Here is a 26,155-nt window from a genome sequence, read left to right as displayed (position 1 = left end):
TGCTGCAACCCTCCTAATCAGGGATGTAGCCAAAATGGTACAGGCGGGGGAGGGACAAATGCCCCTGGGTGGGTGGGGGGAGCAGTGGCTGGATGCCAGTTTTCTCTTTGCTCTCTCCCTTGCTGTTTTTTGTAGAAGAAGGGGGCAGAGGGCCAGAAGCCCACCTTCACTTTCCTCCTCAGGGCTCACTCCAACCCAGGGACGTAGCTATGGGAGAGGGGGCCTGTACTTGCTCCTTTCCCTGGTGCAGGGGTGTGCACGGAACTGCGGAGCTGCGGTCCGGCACTGGGGTGGGGGGTTCCACTCAAAACAGGGGGGGCTTTACTCACCCCTTCCATTAAAGTCCCGTATTTTTTGTAGTAATCGGGCGGCAAGGTGCCGCCCGCTTCAATCTCCTCTCGGTGCGGGGCAGGCTCCTCGTATCCATAATCGGGGCGGCAGGATCGCTCCCAGTCCCTGCCGCCCCCTTCAAGCTAAGTCCCCCTCGGCTGGCGGCCGCCCCCTGAAGCTCCCCAGAGGTCCCCCGCCGCCCCCTTTTTTCCAAATCTACCCCCATTACAAGAGGACGGCAGGAGAACTCCCTGCCCTTCCCCCTTGCTGGCTGGGCTTCCCCCAGCCGGCAAGGGGGAAGGGGACGGCAGGGAGTTCTCCTGCCGTCCTCTTGTAATGGGGGTAGATTTGGAAAAAAGGGGGCGGCGGGGGACCTCTGGGGAGCTTCAGGGGGCGGCCGCCAGCCGAGGGGGACTTAGCTTGAAGGGGGCGGCAGGGACTGGGAGCGATCCTGCCGCCCCGATTATGGATACGAGGAGCCTGCCCCGCTCCGAGAGGAGATTGAAGCGGGCGGCACCTTGCCGCCCGATTACTACAAAAAATACGGGACTTTAATGGAAGGGGTGAGTAAAGCCCCCCCTGTTTTGAGTGGAACCCCCCACCCGAACCAAAACCACCCCGTGCCCGGACCGGTCTGGAGGCCTTTAGAATGGCCTCCGAACTGGTCCGTGCACATGACTACCCTGGTGGCCCTTCAGAGTGAAGGAGATAATGAAGAAAAAAGGGAGGGGTGGATCTGGGGGCCCCGGGATCTTTGAACCCATCTGTTCAATTATAGCTACACCCCTGCTCCAACCTTTAAACATCCCCACTCCCACCATCTTCCAGCTGTGTTCCTTTTGCTTATAAAATGGACCAGCAGAAGTTGGTTTAAAATGATCACTTTCAGTGACGCCAGCTAAATTGCCCTTCTGTTATTCTATGTGAAGAACCGATCATCTGTATCTTCTGACCACTTGGGCAACTGTAATTCTGCTTTTCCAACTCATCAAACCTTAGTTTAATTTCACAGTGGTTCCTGCTTCCATCTCATTGGTTCCACACTGCACTAGTACCCTCTGTTAACAGGTGCTCTGTATCATGATCAGATTCTGTAATAACTTCTTATGCCGGCTTGCTCCCTAGGCCAGCTGTTCTGATGTGAAAAATAACCACATCATGTGCTCCAGGGGTGCCTAAGACACTGGGGTGCCTAAGACACTAGAGTGCCTGAAGCTAGGCATCAAATGCTACTTGCCCCACAACCCTGGGGGCAGTCCTTTTTCAAAACAGACCTTTGCAAGTATTTAAAGTGGCATAGGGTTTTTAAAAGTGGCGATCATTGAGCAAAAGGTGTTAAGACTGTGGGCTATACCATGTGTTACTAAATCACTAAAAGGCGCTCTTCTCACAATCGATGAGAAGAGCTCCGGGGAGGTCTGCAGGGAAGGCAGGTTTGACCTACCTTCCCTGCAGATGATCTTCTTACCTTCCCTGGGCGGGCGGATTGCCCACCCAGACAAGCAGCGGCTCCCTCTACAGCTCCGAGAGTCGGGGTGCCAGGACACACTGCCGCCTATCGCCCACCCACCAGAGCTCCAATAATGTACCACACAAGTGCACAGTGCATTATTGTGATCTCCCTCTCTCCCCGCCTCCCTCCCCTGAGTGTGTCAGCACAAACAAGAATATGAGGTTGAGGGAGCCCTCACTCCCTTAACCTCATTTTAGAGGGAGGCAGGTTTGCCACTGTATAGCTGCCAGGATCAGGCTTGATCCGGGCGGTTCATGCACGTGTGCAAAACCGGGCTGGGCTCCCTAAGCCCGGTTTTGCATGCATATGTGAATAGCCTCACAGTATATTTTATCTCATTGGTGAAGCATTTGAGTCTTTCAGATACCAAAAGGTGTTGAGTTGGCAGGACACAGCCAGCTAATCTCATAAACATAGATGATTAAATTATCTGACAAGCATCAGAACAAGTAGGACACTATGATGCATTTGGCAAAGAGGAAAAGTGATAGTAATTTGTGTCAACATGACAATTTCAAGCCTCTTGAAGGTGAAATAAGAATTATATGTCTATCTTATTACATAGCCATTTTGACTTCACAGATTCATTTGAACTCTTACAGATGAAAAAAGCCACTGCTCAATCCAGTTTATTAGTTTTTTCTACCAGCAAAAATCAAATTCCTTCACCAGTTCCAAATAAGATAAATTTCTTTTTCCCCCTCCACAACAATTTGTTTGTGACTGTTTTTTAAGATGAACTTTTGGAGATTATGAAAGTGGATTTCTTTCCCTCTCCTACAAACAAATATAAAGAAAGGGAGATAACATAATTTTACCCTCTAGTCTCCGACATTACTGAATTGCCACATTATTACGAGTTTAAATACCAAATCGTTGTAATGGCTTATATCTGGCTCATTGATTCTCTTTTCAGTTGTTTCTTCAGTACTGGGACTCTAGTCAACAACTCTTCAAAAGAGGCTGAAACTTGTATGGCAACCCAAACAGGTTTTGCCACTGGACGTTGCTATGGATTAATGCTGCCTGGGAGCCAGTAAACTCATTCACTTCCATGTACAAGAAGAGGAGAAGAAGAGAAATGGAAGGGAAGATAGGATGATTTGGCAGGGTGGGGAGCGCTATTTGGAAGCACCTCTGGGAGAGAATACCCCTGGTACAATATGAGTACTTTGTAAATGTGTGTCATAACTGCTTACCTCTTACAGACAGAACCCAGAGAATTGTTATTATATTGACCTCTGATCTGTAGGTCGTTTTTTTTTAAATTAAACAAGGGTACCTGTAATGAGATTTGTGACCTACCTTTTGTTACCTTCTTATCAAATGTATGCCCTTGGAAGGAGGTGTAAGAAGAGAATTGGAGAAAATTTTAGATTATAAGCTAACTGTGGTGGGTGGTCTCAGCTCAGAAGAAAAAGGAAACTGTTCTGGCAATGTCAATGAAACAATGAAATATAACCTCTTAAATCATTAATTTCCTGTATTTACCTATTTAAACATCTGGGCAAAAACCATGTGGACTGCTTATGCAAAAGGAAATGTGCCTCAGAAGCCTTCACGTATGGTAAGTGTGTTTTCAGGAAATCTAACTGAAACAGAGCAATGCTATCTGTGTCTCCTTTTCTAATATTGTATATATTTAACATTCTTATGATTGGGGGAAAACATCACTTTTTTAAAAATTGTAAACTGCTCAGAGATGTTAATTTGGGGTGGCATATAAAAATGTTAAATAAATAGAAGATTGTAATAAAACCAGTTAGACCCAATAAAGCTGGCAGGACTGGTGTCAGGAGCTGGCATACTGGGCAACTGCCAAGGGCCCTTGGAAGGGTCCTCGGAGACCACCTTTGTGTCCATTGCCTTTATGTGGTCTTGAGGCCCTACTAGGTAGGAGAGGGCCCACGGAGTGCAATTTACCACTGGCAACCCCTTAAATCTGGAGCTAGCCCTGTAAGATTGTTTGAAAAGTGAAATGTGTACACACAATAGTCCTTTCTTGCATAAAAGAGTAGCTAGATCAGATCATGGAGGAAGAAGTGGCATAAGTTAAGGCAGGGGTTCTCAAACTTGGACCCCCAAATGTTGGACTTCAATTCCCATAATCCTCAGCCACAATAGCCTTTGTGGCTGAGGATTATGAGAGCTGGAGTCCAGCATCATCTGGAGACCCAAGTTTGAGAACCCCTGGGTTAGGGGGAAGGTTCCACAATGTTTTTGTATCTCTAGATAAGACGGAGGGCTAAAATTTTATTCTTACAAGTTGGTAGACCATAGACAAAAATATTTAATGCCACTTTCCCCCACTGCTGCCATAATAGTTATGCTGCATGCTTTGTATTCTGATACTAAACTACATGTTACAGTAGATAGGTGAGAACAAAAATACATTAACATATTAAGCAGATGAGAACATAAACGTAATCAAGAAAAGGGACAAATTATATCACTAGGGATACTTCATTAGTTTTATAAAACTGATACAAATGTTTTGAGAAGCTAAATATGCTTGCCTTGCCTAGCCTTACAACAATGGGGTTTTTTTTAATGGTCTCAAATGAATATAATTGTTGTAAAGTTGGTGCACATCAAGATTTTATGTTGTATTGTTTTCCTACAGGGTTATAAAGAAACAATTGCTTTGCCTCCAATTCACAAAAGGTCACAGAAGCATATGACGGCTGTATGTACTGGAATAATAATATATCCGCAGTAGCAAAGTATACTATAAGATATCATTATCATTTATCACCTTGCATCTGGTTGACTTGTGGGATATTCAGAACAGATGGGTAATTTAAAAAACCTAGTGTACTTCCATTGGAACTGGTGTATTTCCACCTGCTTCATGTAGGTCACACAGGGATTTAAATAATCAAGAGAATAACAGAGTAGTAGATATTACAAGCATCCGATGCCAGCCCGTGACATTTTGTTGACTGAAACTGAACATCAGATTATGCCTCCTCCCTTCACTCCCATTTCTCTTTTTTCAATTAAAATCGTTTCTTTCAAGGAGACGACTGGTTATTTCAACTAGCTATTTGGCCATTTAGCATATGTTGGCAGCAGACAAGGGAAATAACCAACCTCAATCTCTAATACATGGCAGTCATCTCTGTTTCTTTTTAACTCCACTAGAAAAGAACACAATTGTATTCATTGGGATAAACTAATGTAATGAGAGAGTTTACTTTTTGAGAGAGAGATAATTTGTTACAACAGATTTCCCTTTGTTTTTAGCCATCCAGTAATTTGAATAGTCAAGAATGCTTTAAAAATCTTCAAGATTTGTCCTTCTCACCACAGATTTCATTTTCACAGAAATATTTATATAAAAAAGTTTGCTCAAAATAGACGGAGGTAAATTATTAATCCCAAAACAGACGCGCCCAAGAAGGTACGTCGCCATATCCTAATAAAAACATGATATTTGACATCCAGGCTAATGCTATGCTGGTTACTGTATATGGGAGAGGGGCATTTTTTGCTGATTTCCCCTCCCTCTGAAGTGCCTCCCTCAGAGACATTTTTCAGGGACAGTGACATAGGTTAGGGGAAAGGCTCTACAATGCTTTTGTATCCCCAAATTGATTGATTGTTCAATTTATATACCACCTTTCATAAAACATATCCCAAGGTTGTTTACAAAAGTTAATACAATAAAATTCCATAACATCACATTAAAATATTAAAATAAATTAGCACCATAAAAAAATATAAAAACACCAAAAAATAAGAGAAAGAGAAAGTTGCAAGTTGATAGCGGACATATTTTCAGACACAATGTGACCCTCTAGAGACATATTTTTAGGAGGCACCATGGGCTTCAGAGGGGATTGGTGAAAATCTCTCCTACCCCACCCCTGGTATCATCAGTGCAGTGTTAGTCTTGATATTGGCCAACATTTACAATATGAAGTTCCAAGGAACACCAATAACCTTCTTGCTTTATAAAAGGAAGTATTAATTATTCCTTATTGAGTATTATCAGCACAAGAATCTCATCTCCTGGTGAAGCTATGAATCACTGTTGTACAGTATATCATTTTCATGGATTTCAAGACAACTGTTTCTACAAATAAAATTAAACAACCTGGTCCTTAAAACATGCTCATCAGCAAAAGAAAATGGGGCTGAGCTGAATAATTTTCTGCTGAACACATTCCCACATGAAAAAGTGGTTTGGGGGAGTCTGAAAAGTTTCTTGAACTATTCCCCAAAGCTTATTACTTTCACATTTGCCCAGAGGCGCTCTAACCCCAGGACCTTGGGGCCCTGGTCCATGGCCTCCAAGTCCGGGGGGGCCTCCTAGAGCCACCCTGCAACTGCCTGCCATGGCAAAGCTATGTGTTAAAAAAAAAAAATCAAAGCTGCCGCACGGCCGAGGAATGCTTGTGGGGGGGGGTTGGCCGAGCAGTCAACCTCCTTCTCCCCACCTGCTGGTGGCGGGGGAGCAACCACTGGGCATGTCCTCTTGGCCCAGTGGCTGTAGTGAACTGTGAGGTGTGCCTGCACAGTTCAGAGGAAGATTGTTGCAAGCCTGTGATGTCTTGGCTTGCGACAATCTTCCTCTGAACTGCGCAGGCACACCTCACAGTTCACTACAGCCACTGGGCCAAGAGGACATGCCCAGCGGTTGCTCCCCCGTTGTTGCCGTTGCTGCCGCCAATGGGGGAGGAGGAGGTTGAGTGCTCGGCTAACCCCACCGGCAACCATTCCTCAGCTGTGCGGTGGCTTTGATTTTAAAAAAACCCAAACAAACCATGCAGGTTTGCCGCAGGAGACCCGCAAAAGTAGGTTTCCGGGGCCTCACAGCGGGATGTGGGCTTGGTGAAGGGCTGGTCCGGGCACCAAAATCATCTAGGTACGCCCCTGCATTTGCCTAATGGTGTTTGCAGCCCAATTGGCAAATGCTTCAGTGTCATTTTAAAAAATCCTTCTTCTTGCTAGTAGTGATGCCATTGTCTTGCTAATCATATTTTGCTATATGATATCTGCGAGGAGAAATGAAGCCAATTCAGAATCAGGACAATTCGTGTTCAGGAAGCACTGCATTCACTCCGAATTAGCTTTGTTTGTCCTCCATGAAATTGTCACATGGGAACATCTGATTAGCTGTATGATTATTTTACTTATTTGAACTGCAAAAATTGTGAAGAAGCTGCAGCTAGTCAGGGCTGTGAAGAGGCTCATGATGAAATTACTACCCAAAGCCCAAATGCTAGGTTTAGAGGGGAGCATGAGCTGGCTGAGCATGAGTTGGAGTAAGCCTAACAATGTGACCTCCTGGACTACTAGCCAATGATCTGCCTAAGAATATAGGACTTTGCTACAGTGCTTTTCAAGTGCACTGGCACCCAAAGTGGCTCAAGAGCCTTCCAAGAAAAGTCTTTAGCAGCCAGCATTCATAATCATAACCTCAAATTCATTACAGTATAACACTCAAGGAAATGTTAGTGACCTTTTATGTTTGAGTTACGAACATAACTAGCTGAAATAATAAACTTAAATGTTGAATCAGGGAACTTACTTATGAAGCATTGCTTTTAAAGTATGCATTAAATCACCTCTAGAAACAAAAGTGTCATTGGCATGTGCCATATATGAAGGTAACTGAAGAGACAGACATGCGTGTGAGGACACATTTAAGGGTAAGTGTTTACTTGCCTTAACATTAATGTTCATTTTTTCAAAGGCTGAAAAACAAAATCTTCCTAACATCTACTTTGTTTGTCATTAGCACCACATGTATTTCCGTTTTGTTAAAAGGCTGAATCATGCTTCACAGGGGCAGCCGTACTTCCAAAACCCAGAGGCATTTATTCTAAAGGTAAGATACATCATCAGATTAACAAATGCTCAGTCAGTTAAGCAACAGACTGAGGCCTAGTTCTCAGAAACTATGGTAAATGTGTATCAGAAGTCAGATTGCAGGTGGAGGCTCACATGATGGAATTAAACCAGAAAACTAGCGTGTTTGGGAGAAGGCTAGGCTAGAACCTTCTCTTTGACATCCAGTTATCTATGTGCAGGAGTATTTTTTGCATGTGGAGGAGCATTCCATCATGGGAGTCTCCTCTCTGAACTGCACTCTGAACTGGTACAGTCCAGATACAGGTTTATCACTTCACCTGCTGTTTGTCAGAAGTTTATTTCACAAACTTTCAGAAGCTTTCTGTGTTTTAATTTATCAGCTTGCTCCTTAAAAATCTGTACTGTCTCTCCACATCAACATCAAATTTCTAGCTCCAGTCCTTCAAGCCCTCCATTGAAATTTTAGCTTTCATTTCTTATCACCAGAACTGTTACTGAACCACCTAGCCTCACTTTACTTACACTTCCATGAGTACCTGACTTTCTGCTACCCATTTTGGCTGCTCGTTTATTAGTTCCTCACTTGAACCTTGCCTGCCTTACTACCACAGATTGTACACTTTCTGGACAAGGACCATGTAATCTCTGTGCTCTGTACATCATCTGGCAACTCTTGGTGGAGGTACAGGAGAGATCAAAATGCACTTCCCCAAATTTCATGGTGTTGTTGGGAGCTATGATAGCAAGTTCTGTCATCATGTTAGTACATGAGCCAGCTGGGGTGGTTGATACCCTCTGCGGTGACGAATCCTCATTGTGCTTTTTGGTAAGGTCTACACCCCTAGAGACAGAAACGTGATAGCATTGCAATACTTTCACAGCTTTAAGTGTGTTAGCATGCTTTTATTATCCTGATTATTGGGCCTGCAGCAACCAAATGTGCAATCGTGTTTTAAAAGCTTTTAAGACATTTTAAAACAAAACAAAAATTATTATGAAGTTTTATTGATATTGTCAGAAGAATGGAAATGATAATTGGCAGGTATGTTCTCCAAAGTAGAGACGTAGCTATAATTAAATGAAAGGGTTCAAAGAACACGGGCCCCCAGCTCCATCCCTCCCTATTTTCTTCATTATCTCCCTCACTTTGGGGGGCCTGCCAGAGAGAGGGATGAACACGGGCCCCCTCTCCCCTAGCTACGCCCCTGCTCCAAAGATTACTCCATTGGGAGAGTACAACAATTTGTTATAGATAGATAGATAGACAGATAGATAGATAGATTTATTTCGGTCATTGACCAGCAATAATAAACAGACATCAACTGCAAACAATAATCAGATGGTGAGTTCTGTGCTAATTATACAAACTACGTAACAGAACTTGGCCACGTTCCAAGAAAGGGAGTCTTTAAAATTTGACAATAATTTTTTCAAAAAAAATCTAAATAAAGTGAATTGGTGTGGCCAGGAAATTCCATTAAAAAAGAAGATATAAAATTAATTTGAATATCCTTGTAAAATGTACAAAAGAGTAATACATGTGCAGCTGTTTCTATATCTCCCGAACCACAAGGACATAAGCGGGCTGAGTATGGCAATTTCTTAAACTTCCCCTCTAAAACTGCAGTGGGAAGTGCATTTAGCTGAGTAAGAGTCATAGCTCTTCTAAATTTTGCTGTTGTTAGGTTGATTAAGTATTCAGCAGGTTTTACATTTGAAAACTGGTTACCTATAGAAACCCCTCTAGGCAGCTTGGCTGACTCTTTTGGCATTTCCATATCAAATGCACGCTGTTTGATGACCGTATTGCTTGGTATGCCCCATCCTAATAAGCTCCTCCTGGGAAAAGCAGTAAGATTGTAGCTTCTGTCTTAATGACACCTTCCATCTCGAAGCATAACTATCTATAAGGGTTAGTAGGGGGTCCAAGCCCACTTGGGAAAATAACAACTTCAACCAAAATACAAACATACTCAGCCAGTGTCTTATTTCTAATCTAAAAACCCCTGCCTCACGTCTGAGAGCTGTATTGGAAATACAGCATGGCACTTGAAATACTGCTCTTAAAATTTTGGTTTGGACTACTTCCAGGGGTGTAAAACTCTCACGGGCTGAGTTGAGCACCATACAAGAGCTGCGGGCAAACTTTAGCTGCGAAAAGTTTTATGGCAGCCGGAATGAAGAGAGCTTCCTTGGTGAAATAAAAAGACCTAATAGCACTGGCTGATTGCTGGGCATTTTGCGTCACATAATTAAGGTGTGCTCTTTGCCCTCCTGAGGAGTGGAAGACGACTCCCAGATATTTAAAGGTTCTAACTTGTTCAATCATATGGCTATTCATAGACCATGAGTGGGACTTAGGTTGTTTAACGAAGACCAGCACCTTTGTTTTGGAGTAGTTAACTTCCAGCGCTTCTTCAGCACAATATAAACTCAGTGAAGCAAGCACCCACTTCAACCCAATTGGGGTCTGTACTAACAGGACCATCTCATCTGCATAAAACAGGATCACCAGATGTTTATTTGTCAGTTTGCGTGGGTGGATGTCTGATTTATTCAGGTGGGACACCAAGGGATTTATATAGAAATTAAACAGAATTGGGGCCAGAATACATCCCTGCCTAACACCCCTTTGAGTTGGAATTTCTGCTGATAAATGGCCTCTAGTGCTGCAGCGCACCCTCAAATGGGAATCTTCATTTAATTTATAAATAAGTAACAATAATCGCTTATCTATGGTAGAGTTCTTGAGTTTTGACCACAGTTTTTCTCTCTAGATTAGGTCAAAAGCTGCTCTAAGATCTATAAATGCCGCATACAAGGCAGCCTTTGGGCCGCTAGTGTACTTCTCTGCTAGATGTTGCAAAAATGTGAGCCTGGTCAATAGGAGAGCGCCCCTCTCAGAAACCAGCCTGCTCAGCTGCCAGGGTATTATTAGATTCAAGCTAGTCCAGGAGTTTCACATTTAGGTGTTCAGCATATAATTTACTGATGACATTCAGAAGACTGATTGGGCGATAATTGCCAGGCTCACCCTTTCCCCCTTTTTATATATAGGGACTATGATGGCAACTCTCCAGTCTTTGGGTATTTTAGCAGTGTGATCTATATAAGTAAAAAGAGAGGCTAATACTGGGGCCCACCAGTCCAAATTATTACGTATTGCCTTGATTGTTATAAAATCATTCCCTGGGGCCTTGCCAGGACAATTTGTTCAATGTTAACCCTGACGCTAATCCTTACCCTAGCCCTTTGCTTTGTGCAAAAATGACTGCAATTTTTTTAAAAAATGTTTCATTTATATACCACCCATCCTAGAATGGCAAAGGGTGGTTAACAACAATTTTATCATAATTGTTTGGGAGTAGGGATAAAAAAGGGGTGATAAGAAAAAGCTGTAAGTGCAATAATACAGTGACCTATTTTCTCTCTCTAGAAGGTCAGACATTGCCAGGCTCACTATAAGCATTCATTCCCTAACATGGTGTTGATGGCCAAAATTGGTGGACCTGGCTCATAGACTATATAGGACTCAGATAAAATGGCAAGTTCTGACTAATGCTGTCTTTACACAATCAAAGTTGTGGTAGTGCAAGACAGGAGTGGAGCCACCATTGGGCAAACAGGTTCAAAGAACCCGGGCTGCCACCAATCAGGTGCCATGAGCGCAGCCCCAGACACTCCCCCCTCCGCGTCTGACATCAGTCACGGGGGCATTATTTTGGTCCCAAATGGGGCCACGCAGTCCCGTTTAGGAGAGAGATCGGCCTGCGCTGCATTGGCAGCATGGCCGGAATGGCTCTCCCTGCCTTTAAGGATGTCAAGGATGTAACATTACTTCCAAATATAACTCCAAGAGCTCTGCACGTGGTACTGCCCATATGCAGAACCACACCATTATTGTATCCTATGATGCCAAGAACATTGTGGTGTCTGTCCTTAAGAGCCTATGCTTTATCCATTGCAAATCAAGGTCATTGCAGATAACAGTGGTTCAATGTGAGACAGTTAAATGTATAGATAGTTTTAAAATTACCCAAAGTGATTTAAAGTTTCCAATTCCAATCTAGTCTATGTGCCTTTACATGCTACTTCAGCTGAAGACAATGGATATTTTGCAAGTGTCTGGGTTACAAAAGTGCATACTCGTGAGTCTATATTTTAAAATGGTAGTTTTAAAAGGCCATTTAAATAATTGTGGGGTCTTTTTGTTTGTTTAGCCTGAAGCAAATGCAATAGATCGGGTCAAATGCCACCATGCAACTTTCAGTGTCTGCTCAAATGAATCTCTGGAGAGGGATGAAACCACTGAATTGACTGAAAAAGAATTAATTTCCAGACACAAGAAAATGAAAGCACAGAGATCAATGCACACAAACAGATGGCTCCTCCAAGCACAAACAAATGATGAAATCCCTCATTTGGAAAACACCAAGACAACTGATGAAACAGAAATCAACAGAAGGATAATGGATTTATCGAGAAGCACATTATTGAGTTCCCCAGGGTTATCAGATATAAATGGTTCAAAGGATAAAGGAGCAGACAGAGCTGATTACAATGGATTCTTGTCTTTAACTGCACCTCAGCAGCAAGTCCATACAGAAAAAATAAAACCCTTTCATGCTCTCTTGCTGCAAAACAAGCGAATAACTAATGATATCAGATATTATCAGCACAGCCCTCCAGACGGTGACATGAGCAGGGCTGTAATTAGAGGACAAATCAATTTGCCATGTTCATCCATAAGCAAGATCTTCATGATCTACATCTGTGGAGGCTTTCAAGGTACAGCCAGAAGGACTGGAAGTTTGTGTTAGAAACTCCAAGTTCTAAAACCAGAAAGTCCAAATGTTGGAATAGGTTTTTTATCCTATCCTTTCCCCAAAGAACTCAGAGTGGTGGGCACAACCCAGCCCATTTTATCGTCACAACAACCCATAAGGTAGGTTAGGCTTAGAGAGGGTGACTGGCCAAAGGTCACCTAGTGAACTTCACACTGAGAGGGGATTTGAACCCAGATCTCCCAGTTCTAGTCCAGCATTCTAATCACAACACTAGGCTGTTTCTCCCACCCATTCTTTGTAGAGGCAGAAAGTCAGGAACTCACAGAGGCTGTTCTCATGCACAGGTAAAACCAGGCTAAGGAAGCCCAGTCTGGTTTTGCCTGCGCATGAGAACTGCTAGGAGCCATGTGGCTCCCCCTCACCCCCATGTGGCTCCCAGCAGTGCACGGTGGCAGCCCCCCCAAGGAGCCCCACCTGTTAGCCAGGGTCAAGGGTTCAAGCACGCCCTTAGCCCAGGCCAATTGATCGTGTGTCAATGCTACGTGGTTCCATGAGGCACCCACACACCAGCAGCCTCCCGACCAGTGCCTGGGGAATCCCCATAATGCACCGCACACTTGCGTCCCAGCCCCCGACCCTCTGCGCTGCTGGCAGCTGCTGGTGATCATTTGGGAGAGCAAAGGAATAGTCTGTGGGGAAGTAAGTGCTAGCAGCCTTCCTCCCCACTCTCCTGCAAGCCTTTTCTCACCAATCATGCTCATAGAGTAAAGAGGCATGAAATCGGTTTTTTAATAGTTTGAGAGAGGCATCGTTTCCCACAAACACACATTTCTGTTTGTTGATTCTGTTCAAAGGGGTGTTACAACAACACAAAACCTGCCAAACCTGTTTAACAGAGGCAAACGTGGGGTGATTATACATACCACGAGCAGCAAACCGTCTTTCAAGCAGCCTTCAACTCTCTGCAGAGAAAAAGGTGGGGGGGACCTACCATATCTCTCCAGCCTCAGCAAAACTGTATTTCTCCCATCCTGACCCTAGCTACTATAAAGCCCTTATGTCAAGAATATAATTTTGTTTCATGGGATTCCATTATGTCTACCAGATAGTTTGTAAATTATGTGTGTTCAGAAAATCTGTTTGTTTTGTATAAATTACTTTGCTTCTGTAGTCATGGCAAGTGGTAAACAACTAAACAAGGTACAGAAATCTAGCAGTCTGACTACTGTTACATACTGGGTAACATACAGTGGCCCTTCTGTCACCAGAGAGTCCATCAGAGGCTCACTTTTTTGAAAGAAAGAAAGAAAGAAGATCCACAAGAGGTAGAATCTTGAGCCCAATTTCAAATTCTGCATTTGATGGCTTCTTCTTCACAGCTCTGAATATAAGGATTAAAAAAAATTGAAAGCACTCAAAGGCCAATGAACAGCAGGGGAAGGGGAAGATGACATGGAGCTGGTTAGGCCACGCCAGCCCCTTGATGCTGACATCTGCATCAGATTCAGGGGGCATGGCCAGTGTATAGGGTGTGGCTGGCAGTGTCAGCACTTAAGCTGGCAGTGGCCAGTTACTTCCAGTGCTGCTAGCCTGGTCATATACAACCTTCAAAGTCATCCTAACAAAGCACTTGCACATGAGCAAAGCTGTGCTAGCACAAGAAGATCAATAGATGCTCTTTAAAAAAACCCTAGACATTTGCACAATTCCAAGGAAGTTCCATTTAAAACAAATGTGATGTGCTGCAGTTGCACACTGCTATGCAAGTTCAAGCATGCTGTCAGTCATTAAATGTGTACCTGGTGCAGCTTATTTTCATAGAGGATAATCAAACTTAATAGTCCCATGGCATAGTCTGAAGGCATATGATGTAGCAACCTTCAAAAGTTAAGCTGGTTTGAATCTGGTTAGTACTTGGAAGACCATCATGGAATCATTTATATACCACCTTGAGGCTGATGGAAGAAATGTGGAGTATAAATGTTATATATATAGATCCTAGAAGTCATTACAGCAGTGATGTTGGCGCAGAACCAGACTGATCCCACCCCTGCAAACAGCCTCTTTTGGTAGGACATACACCATAACTGAAAGTCTTCCAGTTGTTTCTAAATATGTTACAAAGGATGGTGTTTGTTTTCAAAAAAATCAGTGCAGTGATTTGAACTACATGCTTTGTAATCTCAGATTCAGAAGTAGAACGAAATGCATTAATGGAGAAGGCCTTTCCTTGGCTATACAGCTATTGCAAAGAGAGAGGTTATGATTTCCGGATGCTGGACCTGAGGTGGGGGATAAAAGATCAAATCACTAATGATCACCGCATGGCTTCTTTGCATATGAAGATGCTCCGGAAATGCCAGGAGTTGGGATTCCAAAGCTTTGTTGTAAGTTTGGATACAATTTGTTATTATTATGAATTTCAAAGCTTGCTTCTTGTATGTTGTGAACTACAATTACAAGTTGATTGGTTTGAAGAGAAAAGTAAGGCCACATACCAAAATGAAAAGAGAGCTGGAACTGGGTCATGCCTGGTAGCATTTGATTCACTGGTCTGCTGACTGACAATATGCAACACCTCTGGCTTCAGAGAAGAATGAAGGCATCACAGCTATATTTTTTTAGTTTCCTCTTCTTTTGTTTTTTGTTTCAGATTTTCATTGGTCAAAAGCATGATGATCCCTCAATCCCAGAAATAATAACCAAGGAAAATTTAGAGGCAATGAAAGCCGCAATTGAACACATGAAGCTGAGTACCAAAAAGTCAAAGCATACCTTGTCTAGTGATTTGAAAGAAGCAGCTCAATTAGAAAAAAAAGATGAAATCCCAGAGCATGTTAGCCAAGATGTCCTATGCTCTGGTGAACTATCAAAAGAATATGAAGCTGACACACACAGCGAGGAGCCCAAAATTTCAAATGAGCAAGACTTCTCTCATGCTTCTCTACTCCCACAAAAGACTGTAGCTGAATATGAAAGAGAACTTCAGCTTCTGAATCAATGGTATCGCTTGGATGAAAACTCTATCCCTGCAGTTTACAGGCTTCAGCCTATTTGGTTGGTTGGCTTTGATTTTCAGTTATCGAATGACAGTTTTTCACTACAATTTAATTATGATATGTATATACTGGTTGCTTCCACACTATTCCTTCTCTCTGGAATTCAGGCAACATCATTAGTAAATAATTGTAGTAAATCTGTGTTGTCTTGCTCTAATTTTTGAGATTTGAGTTTGGGCGGGGGGTGGGCGGTTTGCAATAAAACACAATGTTGTAGCACTGGTGGAATGTTGCCTTTCCAATGTGGAAATAAAAGGCAAAGTACTAATAAAGCTTAAAGAGCTATTGTACCTTAAGAAGTTTCCTGTTTATAGATTCAGCCCATTTTATTGTATCCTGTTTAGCATGGCTGGGGAATTTGGACTTCTTCGGCCCTGTTTGGACCTCTGTGCATGTGCAGGGGCCATTTTAGGGATCTCCATGCATGAAGAGAGGCATGGTCACATAAATGGCCTCTGCGCATGTGTGGCGGTCACTAAAATGGCCCCTGAGCATGTGCGGAGGCCTGAACTGGGCTGCCACTGAACCAGACTACTCTGGGGAAGGCCAGCAGTGGTGGGGAGAAGCACTGCCCCGCCGCTGTGGCTTGCAGTATAAGTAATAAATTACTCGCCTCCTATCCCCTCTAGGTTTAGGGAATCCTTACTGGATTCTCCTTTACCAGTTGAGCTCCAAGCTGGTTCAGTTCGAACTGGGCCCGGTTCAGTTTGAACCAGGCCCAGTTTAGTTCGAACTTGGACTGGCTGAGTCCGGTCAGTCCAGTCTGGTGTGACCCTGAACCTGTAGCACTGAGCGGGCTTGACCCAAGCCAGCTCGCACATTCCTAGTCATTGGGATTTCTGCAAAGACATCATTATAGGTGTACTCCCCTTTTAATTGCATAGGCTGGAAAAATATAATCTGAACCAGCCCAGTATAGCTCCTGTTTCTCTTTTCAGTTCTTCAGTATTTTGTCACAGTTGGTACATTTCACATTGTGTATTTCACATTGTTCATTTCATGTTATCTACGCAGCACAGTGTATGGAGATATCTTCAGCAAGGATCCTACCCGCAGGCAACAGGCTAAGAACAAATGGTTACTGAATCTGCAGAAGTTACATAAAATACTTCAAGAATATGGTCCAGCAGCTCTTGGTGAAGAAATTGCTGCCACATTGCTCAAAACAGGTAAGGATGAAATATAAAACATGCCCAGAATCTTGTTTCTCTTCAGTAAGTATTATATTCCCAGAAAAAAGGGGAAATATTCTAATAGCTTAAGTAGAATTGTTTTTGTTTTGCAAGTTATGCAACAAGAAGTGGATCAAGGATTCCAAGTCCAGGGTTCTTGTGAAGATCATTGTCACTGCTTCAAAAGAAGCATAACTGATCTAACATGCAACTTGTCAAGTACCCAGGCCTCAAGATATATTGACATTCACCCACAGAGACCAGAGATCAACAAAACAATGCATGAAGCACATCAAAATTTTGTGAAAAGCATCCATTCCAGGGTAGGTTAATCATAACTTTCTTGATTTTTATGCATCACATATAGCTGAGCCAAGTGTACAAGCATCCCAATGGACTGCCTGCACAGAAAATGTTTCAGGGTTTACTGGTGAAACAGCACAGGCTCCGAGAGATGCACCCCATCATCTCAACAACACTGCAAAGAACTCTGGGACATATCTCCTGGACTGTGAAGTATAGCTACTTGGGGCAAAATGTCTTAGGTAAAACATTGGCATTGGGGTCTTTAGCAGATTAGGTAAAGGCTATCCAATCTGCCCAACACCACCATATCAAAGAGGAAATGAAAACATGTTTACCTCTCATATTTATCACTTCAATCTTACACAGTAGATTGCCAGCATATAAAGATGCCTTCCTTCTAGTAAGCCAACGGTTCTGATTTTTTTTTTACATATAACATTTCAACCTATTATATGATATACATTTGGCTTTTTCACCACTTCTGGCCTTCATTTGAATTATTTTAATCATATTGTGTGAATTTAGCCATTAGATGCCTTGGTTTTTTTAATTGATTGCTACTGTGTTTTAAACTTTTTGAATAATTATATGTTTAAATAGTGACACATTTAGAATGTTGTATACTTCCCTGTGGTCCTAGTATGAAGGGTAGTGTAGAAACATAACTATAAGTAAATAAATTTGCAAGCTTTCTCTCTTAAGACACATAATTTATTTATTTATTTATTTTATTATTTTTACATTTTATGTCCCGCTCTTCCTCCAAGGAACCCAGAGAAAAGTACTACATACTTAGGTTTCTCCTCACAACAACCTTGTGAAGTAGGTTATTTAAACTTAAGCTTTGGCCCTATTCCTTTTGCAACTGCCAAATCCTCACTAGTTATTGTATAAACTTTCTTGAGCCATGAACATTTCTTATCCCCTTGACCTGAACATGAATAAAAGTCTAATGAAAGTAAAATAGAGCCTTGAATAAGCAGGGATAACCTTAACTGTATTAACCCTATTCCTTCATCTCCTTTCTCATCTTCTTTTGTATTAAGTATGAAGAACTTGAAAATCAGTTTTACTTTACCCTTTGGCAGAAACCCTCAGTTACGTATTCAGAACATCTCTGATTGTGACAATTTTATCTAACAGTTTCCTTTTCAGTGTTGTTCAATTAGTTATTCATTTGCTTTGGTGGTCAATTGGACATTATATGTTTGTCTTTACAGCTTCGTCACACAAATATCTATAAAAAGAACATTACCTGGGGAAAGGATGGAATCAATCCCAGCAGCAACAGATCCCATGCTTATTACCTTGAGTGCCTTTGCAATGACTTTCAAAAAATTGTTAGCAGCCAGTTCAACAGGTCAGCTATATAAATTGCTTTTTGGGAAAATGAATAAAGGATATTGGACCTGATTATGAGGTTAGGTTCAATGAGACTTCAATATGCAATTAGTTTCACAAGTCACCTTTTAAAAATCCATAAGTTCAAGAAGTTAGACAATTCCTGATGTGCTCTCTTTTTACTTCCTTACATAGATAATGGAATTGTCACAAGATGCGGTGATGGCCACTAGTTTAGGTGTCTTCAAAAAGGATTAGATACACTAATGGAGGATAGGCATGTTATCTGTGATAGCTGAGAAAGTTACTTCCATGATCAGAGACAGTATACTTCTGAGTACCATATACTCGGAAGTAATAGGGAATGCCTCTCCCCATCATATACTGCTTGTGAACCTGCCAGAAGCATCTGACCACCCTGTTGGCAGAGCTGGCCTTAGGGGAGGGTGAGCTGGTCAGTCACCCATGGCACTCCCTGAAGGGGGTGTTGAACTGAACTTTGTAGCTTGCTGTTTGTGGCACATACTGTCTGTAGTGAGCTAGGAACAAAGAGAGCAAAAGACTAGGGATGTGCAAATAGATTCGGGTTCAAAACAATTTGTACCCGAATCTAGCTAATTCAGGCTATTTGTAGACAGAACAAATCACCCCTGTGCTCAATTGTCCAGATTTGGGTACAAAACTAATCACCCAGATTTGGACCCAAAAATATTGGGGGATTTGGACCTCCATTTTGTGGCCACAGTGGGTTGGTGGTAGTGCCCAATGGGTGGAAGCTACCACCCAAATTTCAAAGAAATTGGACAGAATCCTCAGGGAAAGGAGCTCCCAGTCAGAGATTCCATGAACCCCACCCCCTGCAGGCCCCACCCCCTGCATCTGAGGTCAGACAAAGGGGCAGGGCCATGGCCCATTGGAGGGTCCATTCAGACTCTCTCCAATCCTCCCCAATGAGTGTTTCATTGAAACGCTGGCTGGGCTCTCCCCCACCAGCCCAGCCAGTGTTTCAGCAAAACACGAGCTGGGGAGAAGAGGGGTGCGCCCTCCTAATTAGAGAGCACTATACCTGCTGGCTGGGTGCCAGAGGGGGCAAGGGTGCCCTGGCCAAGGGCAAGAGGATGTCTTGGTGCCCCACACAGAACCTGGCAGCCAGGGAACGGTTGTCCTCCCTTTCTCCATCATTCCTACACCCCGGCAATGATACTGACTTCTAAGTAGGTATACATAGAATGGATTGCACTGTAAAGCCAAAAACCTTAAACATTACAATACACAGATAGGCAATGATTTACATCAAAATCAAGCAATCCTCTCAACTGCCCTATAGAGATTGCCTGCTGACAAAAAACAAAGGCAACATTCCTCAGGGGGATTATTTATTGTGAACTTCTCCCAGTCAGCCTGCTGTGCTTCACCGGCCTTTCTCCAAGTCCAGCGGCTGAACAGAATAGTGATGGTGCATTTTGCTCTTTAACTCAGCTTCTATAAGAGCTAGAGCTTAGCTTTTTTCAAAACTAAAAACTAAAAACTGGGAATCTGAGCAAGCTAATTGGCTAAATGGGCTCCGGGGAACATGCTGAAAATCTGGAAGATACCTGAACATCCAGGGGAGATGGCAACCTTATCTTTCAGCAGCTTCAAGCTTCCTCTTCAGTCTTGCAGTGGACATCTAAATTTAGGGAAGGCTCTGCCCAGATGAGTCAAACAGGGCACTGAGCAAAGTTGCACTCCTTATTAGGGATGAGCTCGAAGTGTTCCAACGCCTCTTTGGAGAGGTGCCGAAACGCTTCAGCTCCCTGGTGCCGAAATGTTTCAGTGTAGGACGTGGGGTTCTCTTAAGAGGAGGCGGGCAGGTCCTACCTGCCTGTCCTCCAAGCCCCTACTGTCCTGCTGCGGCACTATTGTTATGAAAAGACTTCTGTGCAAGCAGCAGCTTGTGCTGCTTGCGCCTCTAAAATGCTGCGCCGTGGTGATGGGATGCATCCCTGGCATTGGCATGTAAATGGTATAGGCACATGCGTTGATGCCATTTACATGCTGATTCTGTGCGAGGGATGCCGGGGATGTATCCCATCGCCGTGGCATGGCATTTTATTAGTAATATTTATTTATTTGATTTCTATACCGCCCTTCTAAAAATGGCTCAGGGCAGTTTACACAGAGAAAAAATAAATAAGATGGATCCCTGTCTCCAAGGGCTCACAATTTAAAAAGAAACATAAGATAGACACCAGCAACAGTCACTGGAGGTACTGTGCTGAGGGTGGATAGGGCCAGTTACTCTCCCCCTGCTCAATAAAGAGAATCACCACGTTAAAAGGTGCCTCTTTGCCAAATTAGCAGGGGTTTTAGAGGAGCAAGCGGCACCAGCTGCAGTTTGCATGGAAGTCTTTCCGTAACAATAGCACCATGGCAGGCTGGCAGGGGCTTGGTTGACAGGCAGGTAGGACCTGCCTGCCTCCTCTTAAGGGAACCCCATGCTGCCCTTGGATGTGCACCGAAGCAATTTGGTGCACACCCCTACTCCTTACTAGCACTAAAAAACATACTGTTGACTTTCAAAAGTGATTAATTTGAGAAACATACATTTTAACCAAAATGTCAAGGGCAAATCCTGTGATATTGCCTTGAATTTTGAGACACATTTCAAGGAACAAGGAAAGAGATGCAATATGAAGGGCAGGGAAAGGCTGGAAATAGGATTAATTTGCCCCAAAGTGGAATAATTTTAAATTGCTATATTTCAGCCATTGCTCGACAGAACTGTCTCAAATTTGAAGGCTGGAGGAATGCAGCCCAGCCTCCAGAAAGCTGGCTCTCAAAGCACAGCATGGGGAGCACGAAGCACTGGGGTATTTCTCCGGAAGCCGAGCACTCAGCCCTGTGGCTGCTTGGGTCTCAGGCAGTCTGATCAGACATACAACCGGGTACTGAAGTAAAAGGGCATGCTCACACTCGTACCTTGTTAATCGTCCAGAGACAAAACTTGGGCTACCCAGCAGGTTAGAGCCTGGACTAAATCAAGTCCCAGCATTCCACATGAGTAGCCCTATGTGGGTAGGGCTGTGCAAGCCCAGAACAGTCTCCATGGCTATCAAAACCTAGTTGCATCATGTCATATTTCAGCCAGTTGGGAAAATCATCTGGATTTTATTAGCATTTAGAATCCTTAAGGCTTACAATGGCAGAATATTGTTTGACATCTACTTTAACGATAACAGGTATTCCTGTCTTGGTATAATCCTTATCTCTGGACATTCGTACAAAGTATCTGAGATTGTCAACATTACCATGTGACTGTGAACCACCATATAACATGACATTCACTGTAACATATATATGATGCTGAAATTTGCTTTTTGTCCCCCACCCCTTTCTAATTTGACCAGAATGATTAGTTCAAAGGTTGTTCCAGAACAGCTTCATACAAGAAAGCAAGCATTTGGAATTCATAATGATGAAGAGATTCTAGAACATATCCAGCATTGTCAAGCCTTGTAAGTTTGCTGTTACAAAATTTGCATTAGTTGTTATTTGTAACAAATATTAATATACTGTGGGTGGATACTAGTGAGAAGTGTTTCATATATGTTTTGCTGTGATTTAAAGAAAATGTCAAAGCAACTTTACTAGTTGCCCATGCTGAGGATGTCCTAAGCAAGACTAGTCTACTGTCATGCTGCCAGGGGAGGCGCGTTTGGGAAAGGTGCCAAGCAGCAATAGTAGGCTTACTTAGGATCAGAGGTGGAGCACTCCAGGCTGGGCTGAGCACAGGACAAAAGTTCAGTAGCTGCCATAGGAGCAGGCAGGCCAGTCAATATACTCCAGTATATTCCATCAGGAGGTTAAGCAGCAAGGAGCACAGTTTTGAAGAGAGTTCTCTCCTGCTTGGCATTTGAGAAAGCCAGATACCAGAGTCTAGCTGCTGGGTCAAGCAGGAGAGGGAGAGTGGACTTCCTGGAGGGCCATGCCCTTCCCTCACAAGCTGAAGCAACTCACAAATAGATCCTCTAATCCTCTTCCCTGGTAGACCCATTAGGAGGCATATGCCTGGCAGGCAGCCTTGCACTTTTGCACCAGGCTTGCAGGTTGTCTCAAGTCTTGTGTTGTCTTTTCTGGGATCATGGAGGGGTCTTTCTGGGAAGCTGGGTTCTGGGGTTTGAGGAGTCCCTGTTTGTAGGGGGTCTGAGGGTCCTGGTTCCTCTGTGGCATGGTCGGATACTGCTGTGGGAGTCCAGTCTGTTGGTGGGGCCGTGATAGGGGACATGGTTTGGATAAGGCCCTCCTCCTCAGGGTCCGTGGTCTGATAGGGGCTCTATGGTCACTGGCCCAGGATCGTATCACTTTCTGCCATGAGTGCCTTGCCTACAGGCTCTGCGGAGTTCAGAGTCTGACTCGGACCCTAGGTGGACCCCTGCGGTCTCCGACATCTATCCACTTATTCTAACAGCATTCTGGTCAATGTGAATATACAAAATAAAATAAAATGATGCATAGGATCATTCCTAGGGAATAGACGTATCTAGGGGGGAAATGTGCCGGTTGCAAATCATTTCTGCTTTGCTACCAACAAAAATATCTGTTGGCATTCGGATTATACATAGCAAGGTTCTCTAGTGCTCTTCTAATGGCTTGACCATTAGGTATAGTGAAGCAATCCACCTCAGAAGGTAATTTTTGGAGTATGGTTTAAGGGGATAATATGATCTAACTAAAACTAAATAATAGAGCTTAATTAAAATTAAAACATCAATTAAGACACACATACACAGGGCAGCATCCAGACTAAGTTAGTCATGATTAAGTCTACATAAATTAATTGGACTAAGTTAGTCATGACTAACATGTTTCATTGATTTCAGTGATGTTTGACTAATTATGACTACTGTACTTAGTCTGGATGCTGTCCATTGCATTTTTTACTACCATAGGGGACTCTATCTATCTATCTATCTATCTATCTGCCTTAGCTACCAAAATGTCTTGGGCCATCATTGGTGCCCTGCCCCTTATAAAACATACATTATGCCATTAATAGCACTAAAATGTACTACAACATCAACATACAAAAATATAACTTTTGAATTTAGACACAATGTACAACTCCTCCTTCTTTTCTATAGTTATATATTATTGTGTCCATCTTCATGGCATTATTTCTATTGTTGGATCCATCAGTCACTTTATTATGGACTTTGGCCAGCATGAGGCAAGAAAACATAACATTGGCAGCTGTTGAAGGCTAGTAAAATCAAGGGAGTATAGACAGTAAGAAAGCTATAAAATTACTAAATGGTTAGAACCTATAAGGTTTATAAAGACTGTATTATGGTCTTTGACCATCCTAAGGCAGCCATAGCAAAGAAACTGTAAGCACTATGAATCAGCAGTTACAGTATAACACTATAAGAGACTAAAAGGTTTTACAAATTAAAAGAGATTACAAGTGTAATAGGGTGAAAACTTTAAAAATTGTGGGATAGCAAAAATCTATAAGTAAAAGGCTATAGGGTTAAAAAAAAGTTATTGTAGAATTATAATTGAAAACTGTAAAATTGTAAATGGTCCACAGATTATAAGTGGAGCTCTGTGCTGCATCAGATCTAGTTAGTATTTACTGGCGGTCAGAGTCTGGCAAATTTTTCATGCAGCTGGACAGAACCCTCTACAACATTTTGTGTTGTAGAGGGATTGCAGTCAGAGAGTAATAGGGAGGTGTAGAATTGATCAGGGTGGCCGAGTAACCTAGTCAGTTGTAGGAGAATGAAGGTATTGCAGGACTCTCTGTAGAATGGGCAATGAAGAAGGACATGCTCTGTGGTTTCAACTTGCCGGGTGTCACATGGGCACAGGCATTTTGAAAAAGGGATTTTCCTGTGTCTTCCATCTCGTACAGCCAAAGGGAGGCACCAAAATGGGCCAAGGTGAAGGCCCTTCTGTGATTGGAGACCTCAAGCTACATAAGGTAAACAGCAGGTGTTGCTATTATCTTAGACTTCCTGAGTTAAAGAAGTTTTAGACCCCGGGGCTTAGGTCAAGTTGGCGTTCTATGTCCATTATGTGCTGTTTGAGGAACGTTCTGACCTGCCCATGGAGAGGAGGTGGGCAGGGGATAGCCCAAGTGATGCTATTTTTGCCACCGTTTCTATGCGGATTGGTAATCATTCTGTAGCGCTAGGGGGACTACGACCATTGGGAGGAAGGATAGCCAGTAATTGAGTATGGACAACCATACTCTGGCCTCCATTTTAATCAGGTTCGCCTCCAGTCACAGACTATTTATTATTATTATTATTATTTCTTGTTTACACAGTCAGACAGGTGTTATTGACTGGTTTGTTTTATCCAGACATCGAGTCCTTCCCAAGGACCTGGGATGCCAGAATTCTATTGTCAATTGTTATAGATATCGTCGCAGAATATAGGCTGTTCCCAGTAAAGCTGCTTTTTGTAATTGGCTGATGATGATTTCTGTGGCCCCTATGGTGTTGAGGTGCTCTTCAAGGTCTTTTGGAACTGCACCCAGGGCGCCAATTACCACTGGGATTATTTTGGTCTTTTTCTGCCACAGCCTTTCAATTTCAATTTGTAGATCTTTGTATTTGGTGATTTTTTTCTATTTCTTTTTCTTCTATTCTGCTATCCCCTGGTGGGTACTTGAAATGCTGCTCTTAGGGACTTGGGCTGGACAAGTTCCAGAGGGGCAAAGTTGAAGAAGGGGCCCAGCTATGTGCTGTAGAGGAGTTGGACCAGCGACTTGGCTTTAAATAATTTAAGGGCTGTGGGTATGTATTGTCTTCCTCTTGTGCAGAAGAATTTTAGGGTGGCAGTGGCACTCCTCTGCTTGTTTAATGTGACATGGTTGCCATGGGTCTTCCAGAGGCATGGAAGACCACCCCCAGGTATTTGAAGCATATGGTTTGCTCGATTATATGCCCATTTATGTGCCATGAGTGTGTCTTTGGCTTCTTGGTGAATAGCATTATTTTGGTTTTGTGGTAGTTGGTTTCTGGTTGATCCTCCTTACAGTATTGAGCGAGGGCTCTCAGGACTCTTCTGGGACCTATAGGAGTCCTAGAGAGAAATGCAGCAGCATCTGTGTACAGCAGGATGGGGATGTGTTTTCCTGCGAGCTTTGGTAAATGAAAGTCCGGGTTGTTTAGATGACCCACCATGGTGTTCATGTAGCAGTTAAACAAGAGTGGAGCCAATATGCAGTCCTGCTTAACACCCTTACGGGTTAGTGCAGCACTTGATAGGTGACCTTGGAGGTTGAATCTGACCTTGAGGGATGTATAATTGTGGAGGGTGTGGATGAGGAGTAGCAAGCACCGGCCGATCGAGGAAGTTTCTAGTTTTTCTCACAGTTTGGCTTGAGATATAGTCAAACACAGATCTGAGATCTATAAATGCTGCATAAAGGGAGACTGTAGTGTGGGTCAAGTATTTATTGATTAAATACTGTAGATCCAGGCACTGGTCAATGTGGACCTTCCCTTCCTAAATCCAGCCTGTTCCTCTGCTAGGAGGTTTTCTTGTTCCAGCCTCAGTTTCCAGTAAAGGTGTCTGGCATAGAGCTTACTGACTGTGCTGAGCAGGCTGATGGATCTATAGTTTGCTGGGTTATCCCTTCTACCTTTTTTGAAAATGGTAACAATAACTGTTAACCCCCAGTCCCCAGGGATATGGCCATGCCTGTCAATTTATGTGAAATGTGAGGCCAAGATGGGGGCCCACCATGATGAGTGGTTTTTAATTAGTTCTAGGGGGATGAGATCATCACCGGGAGAGCAGGTCCATGATCTTTGTTGTTGTCTCAGGTGGCCA

General features: G+C 43.1%; 1 protein-coding gene across 12 annotated transcripts in view; it reads left to right on the top strand.

Moving 5' to 3' along the window:
• The window catches only part of LOC128326880 (NACHT domain- and WD repeat-containing protein 1-like), a 77,789-nt gene that overhangs the window by 183 nt on the left and 51,451 nt on the right, over positions 1-26,155 (top strand). For 8 of the 12 annotated variants that reach the window (XR_008308316.1, XM_053254707.1, XM_053254703.1 and 5 more), the window contains exons 2-11: positions 2,760-4,529; positions 7,423-7,500; positions 7,590-7,679; positions 11,884-12,451; positions 14,638-14,837; positions 15,104-15,507; positions 16,524-16,678; positions 16,796-17,004; positions 18,208-18,347; positions 21,718-21,825. Coding sequence is in view for 11 of the 12 variants with exons in the window: in XM_053254707.1 (XP_053110682.1) it covers positions 4,404-4,529; positions 7,423-7,500; positions 7,590-7,679; positions 11,884-12,451; positions 14,638-14,837; positions 15,104-15,507; positions 16,524-16,678; positions 16,796-17,004; positions 18,208-18,347; positions 21,718-21,825 (2,078 nt within the window). In the remaining variant the exon portion in view is untranslated. Of the gene's footprint in view, positions 1-2,759; positions 4,530-7,422; positions 7,501-7,589; positions 7,680-11,883; positions 12,452-14,637; positions 14,838-15,103; positions 15,508-16,523; positions 16,679-16,795; positions 17,005-18,207; positions 18,348-21,717; positions 21,826-26,155 lie in introns of those variants that run through there. The other 4 variants (XM_053254704.1, XM_053254705.1, XM_053254706.1 and 1 more) reach the window with 4 other exon arrangements.

Source organism: Hemicordylus capensis, chromosome 5, assembly GCF_027244095.1.
Source record: "Hemicordylus capensis ecotype Gifberg chromosome 5, rHemCap1.1.pri, whole genome shotgun sequence".
NCBI lineage: Eukaryota > Metazoa > Chordata > Lepidosauria > Squamata > Cordylidae > Hemicordylus > Hemicordylus capensis.
Note: the sequence above shows the minus strand (reverse complement) of the source record. Positions and strands in the feature narration are given on the sequence as shown.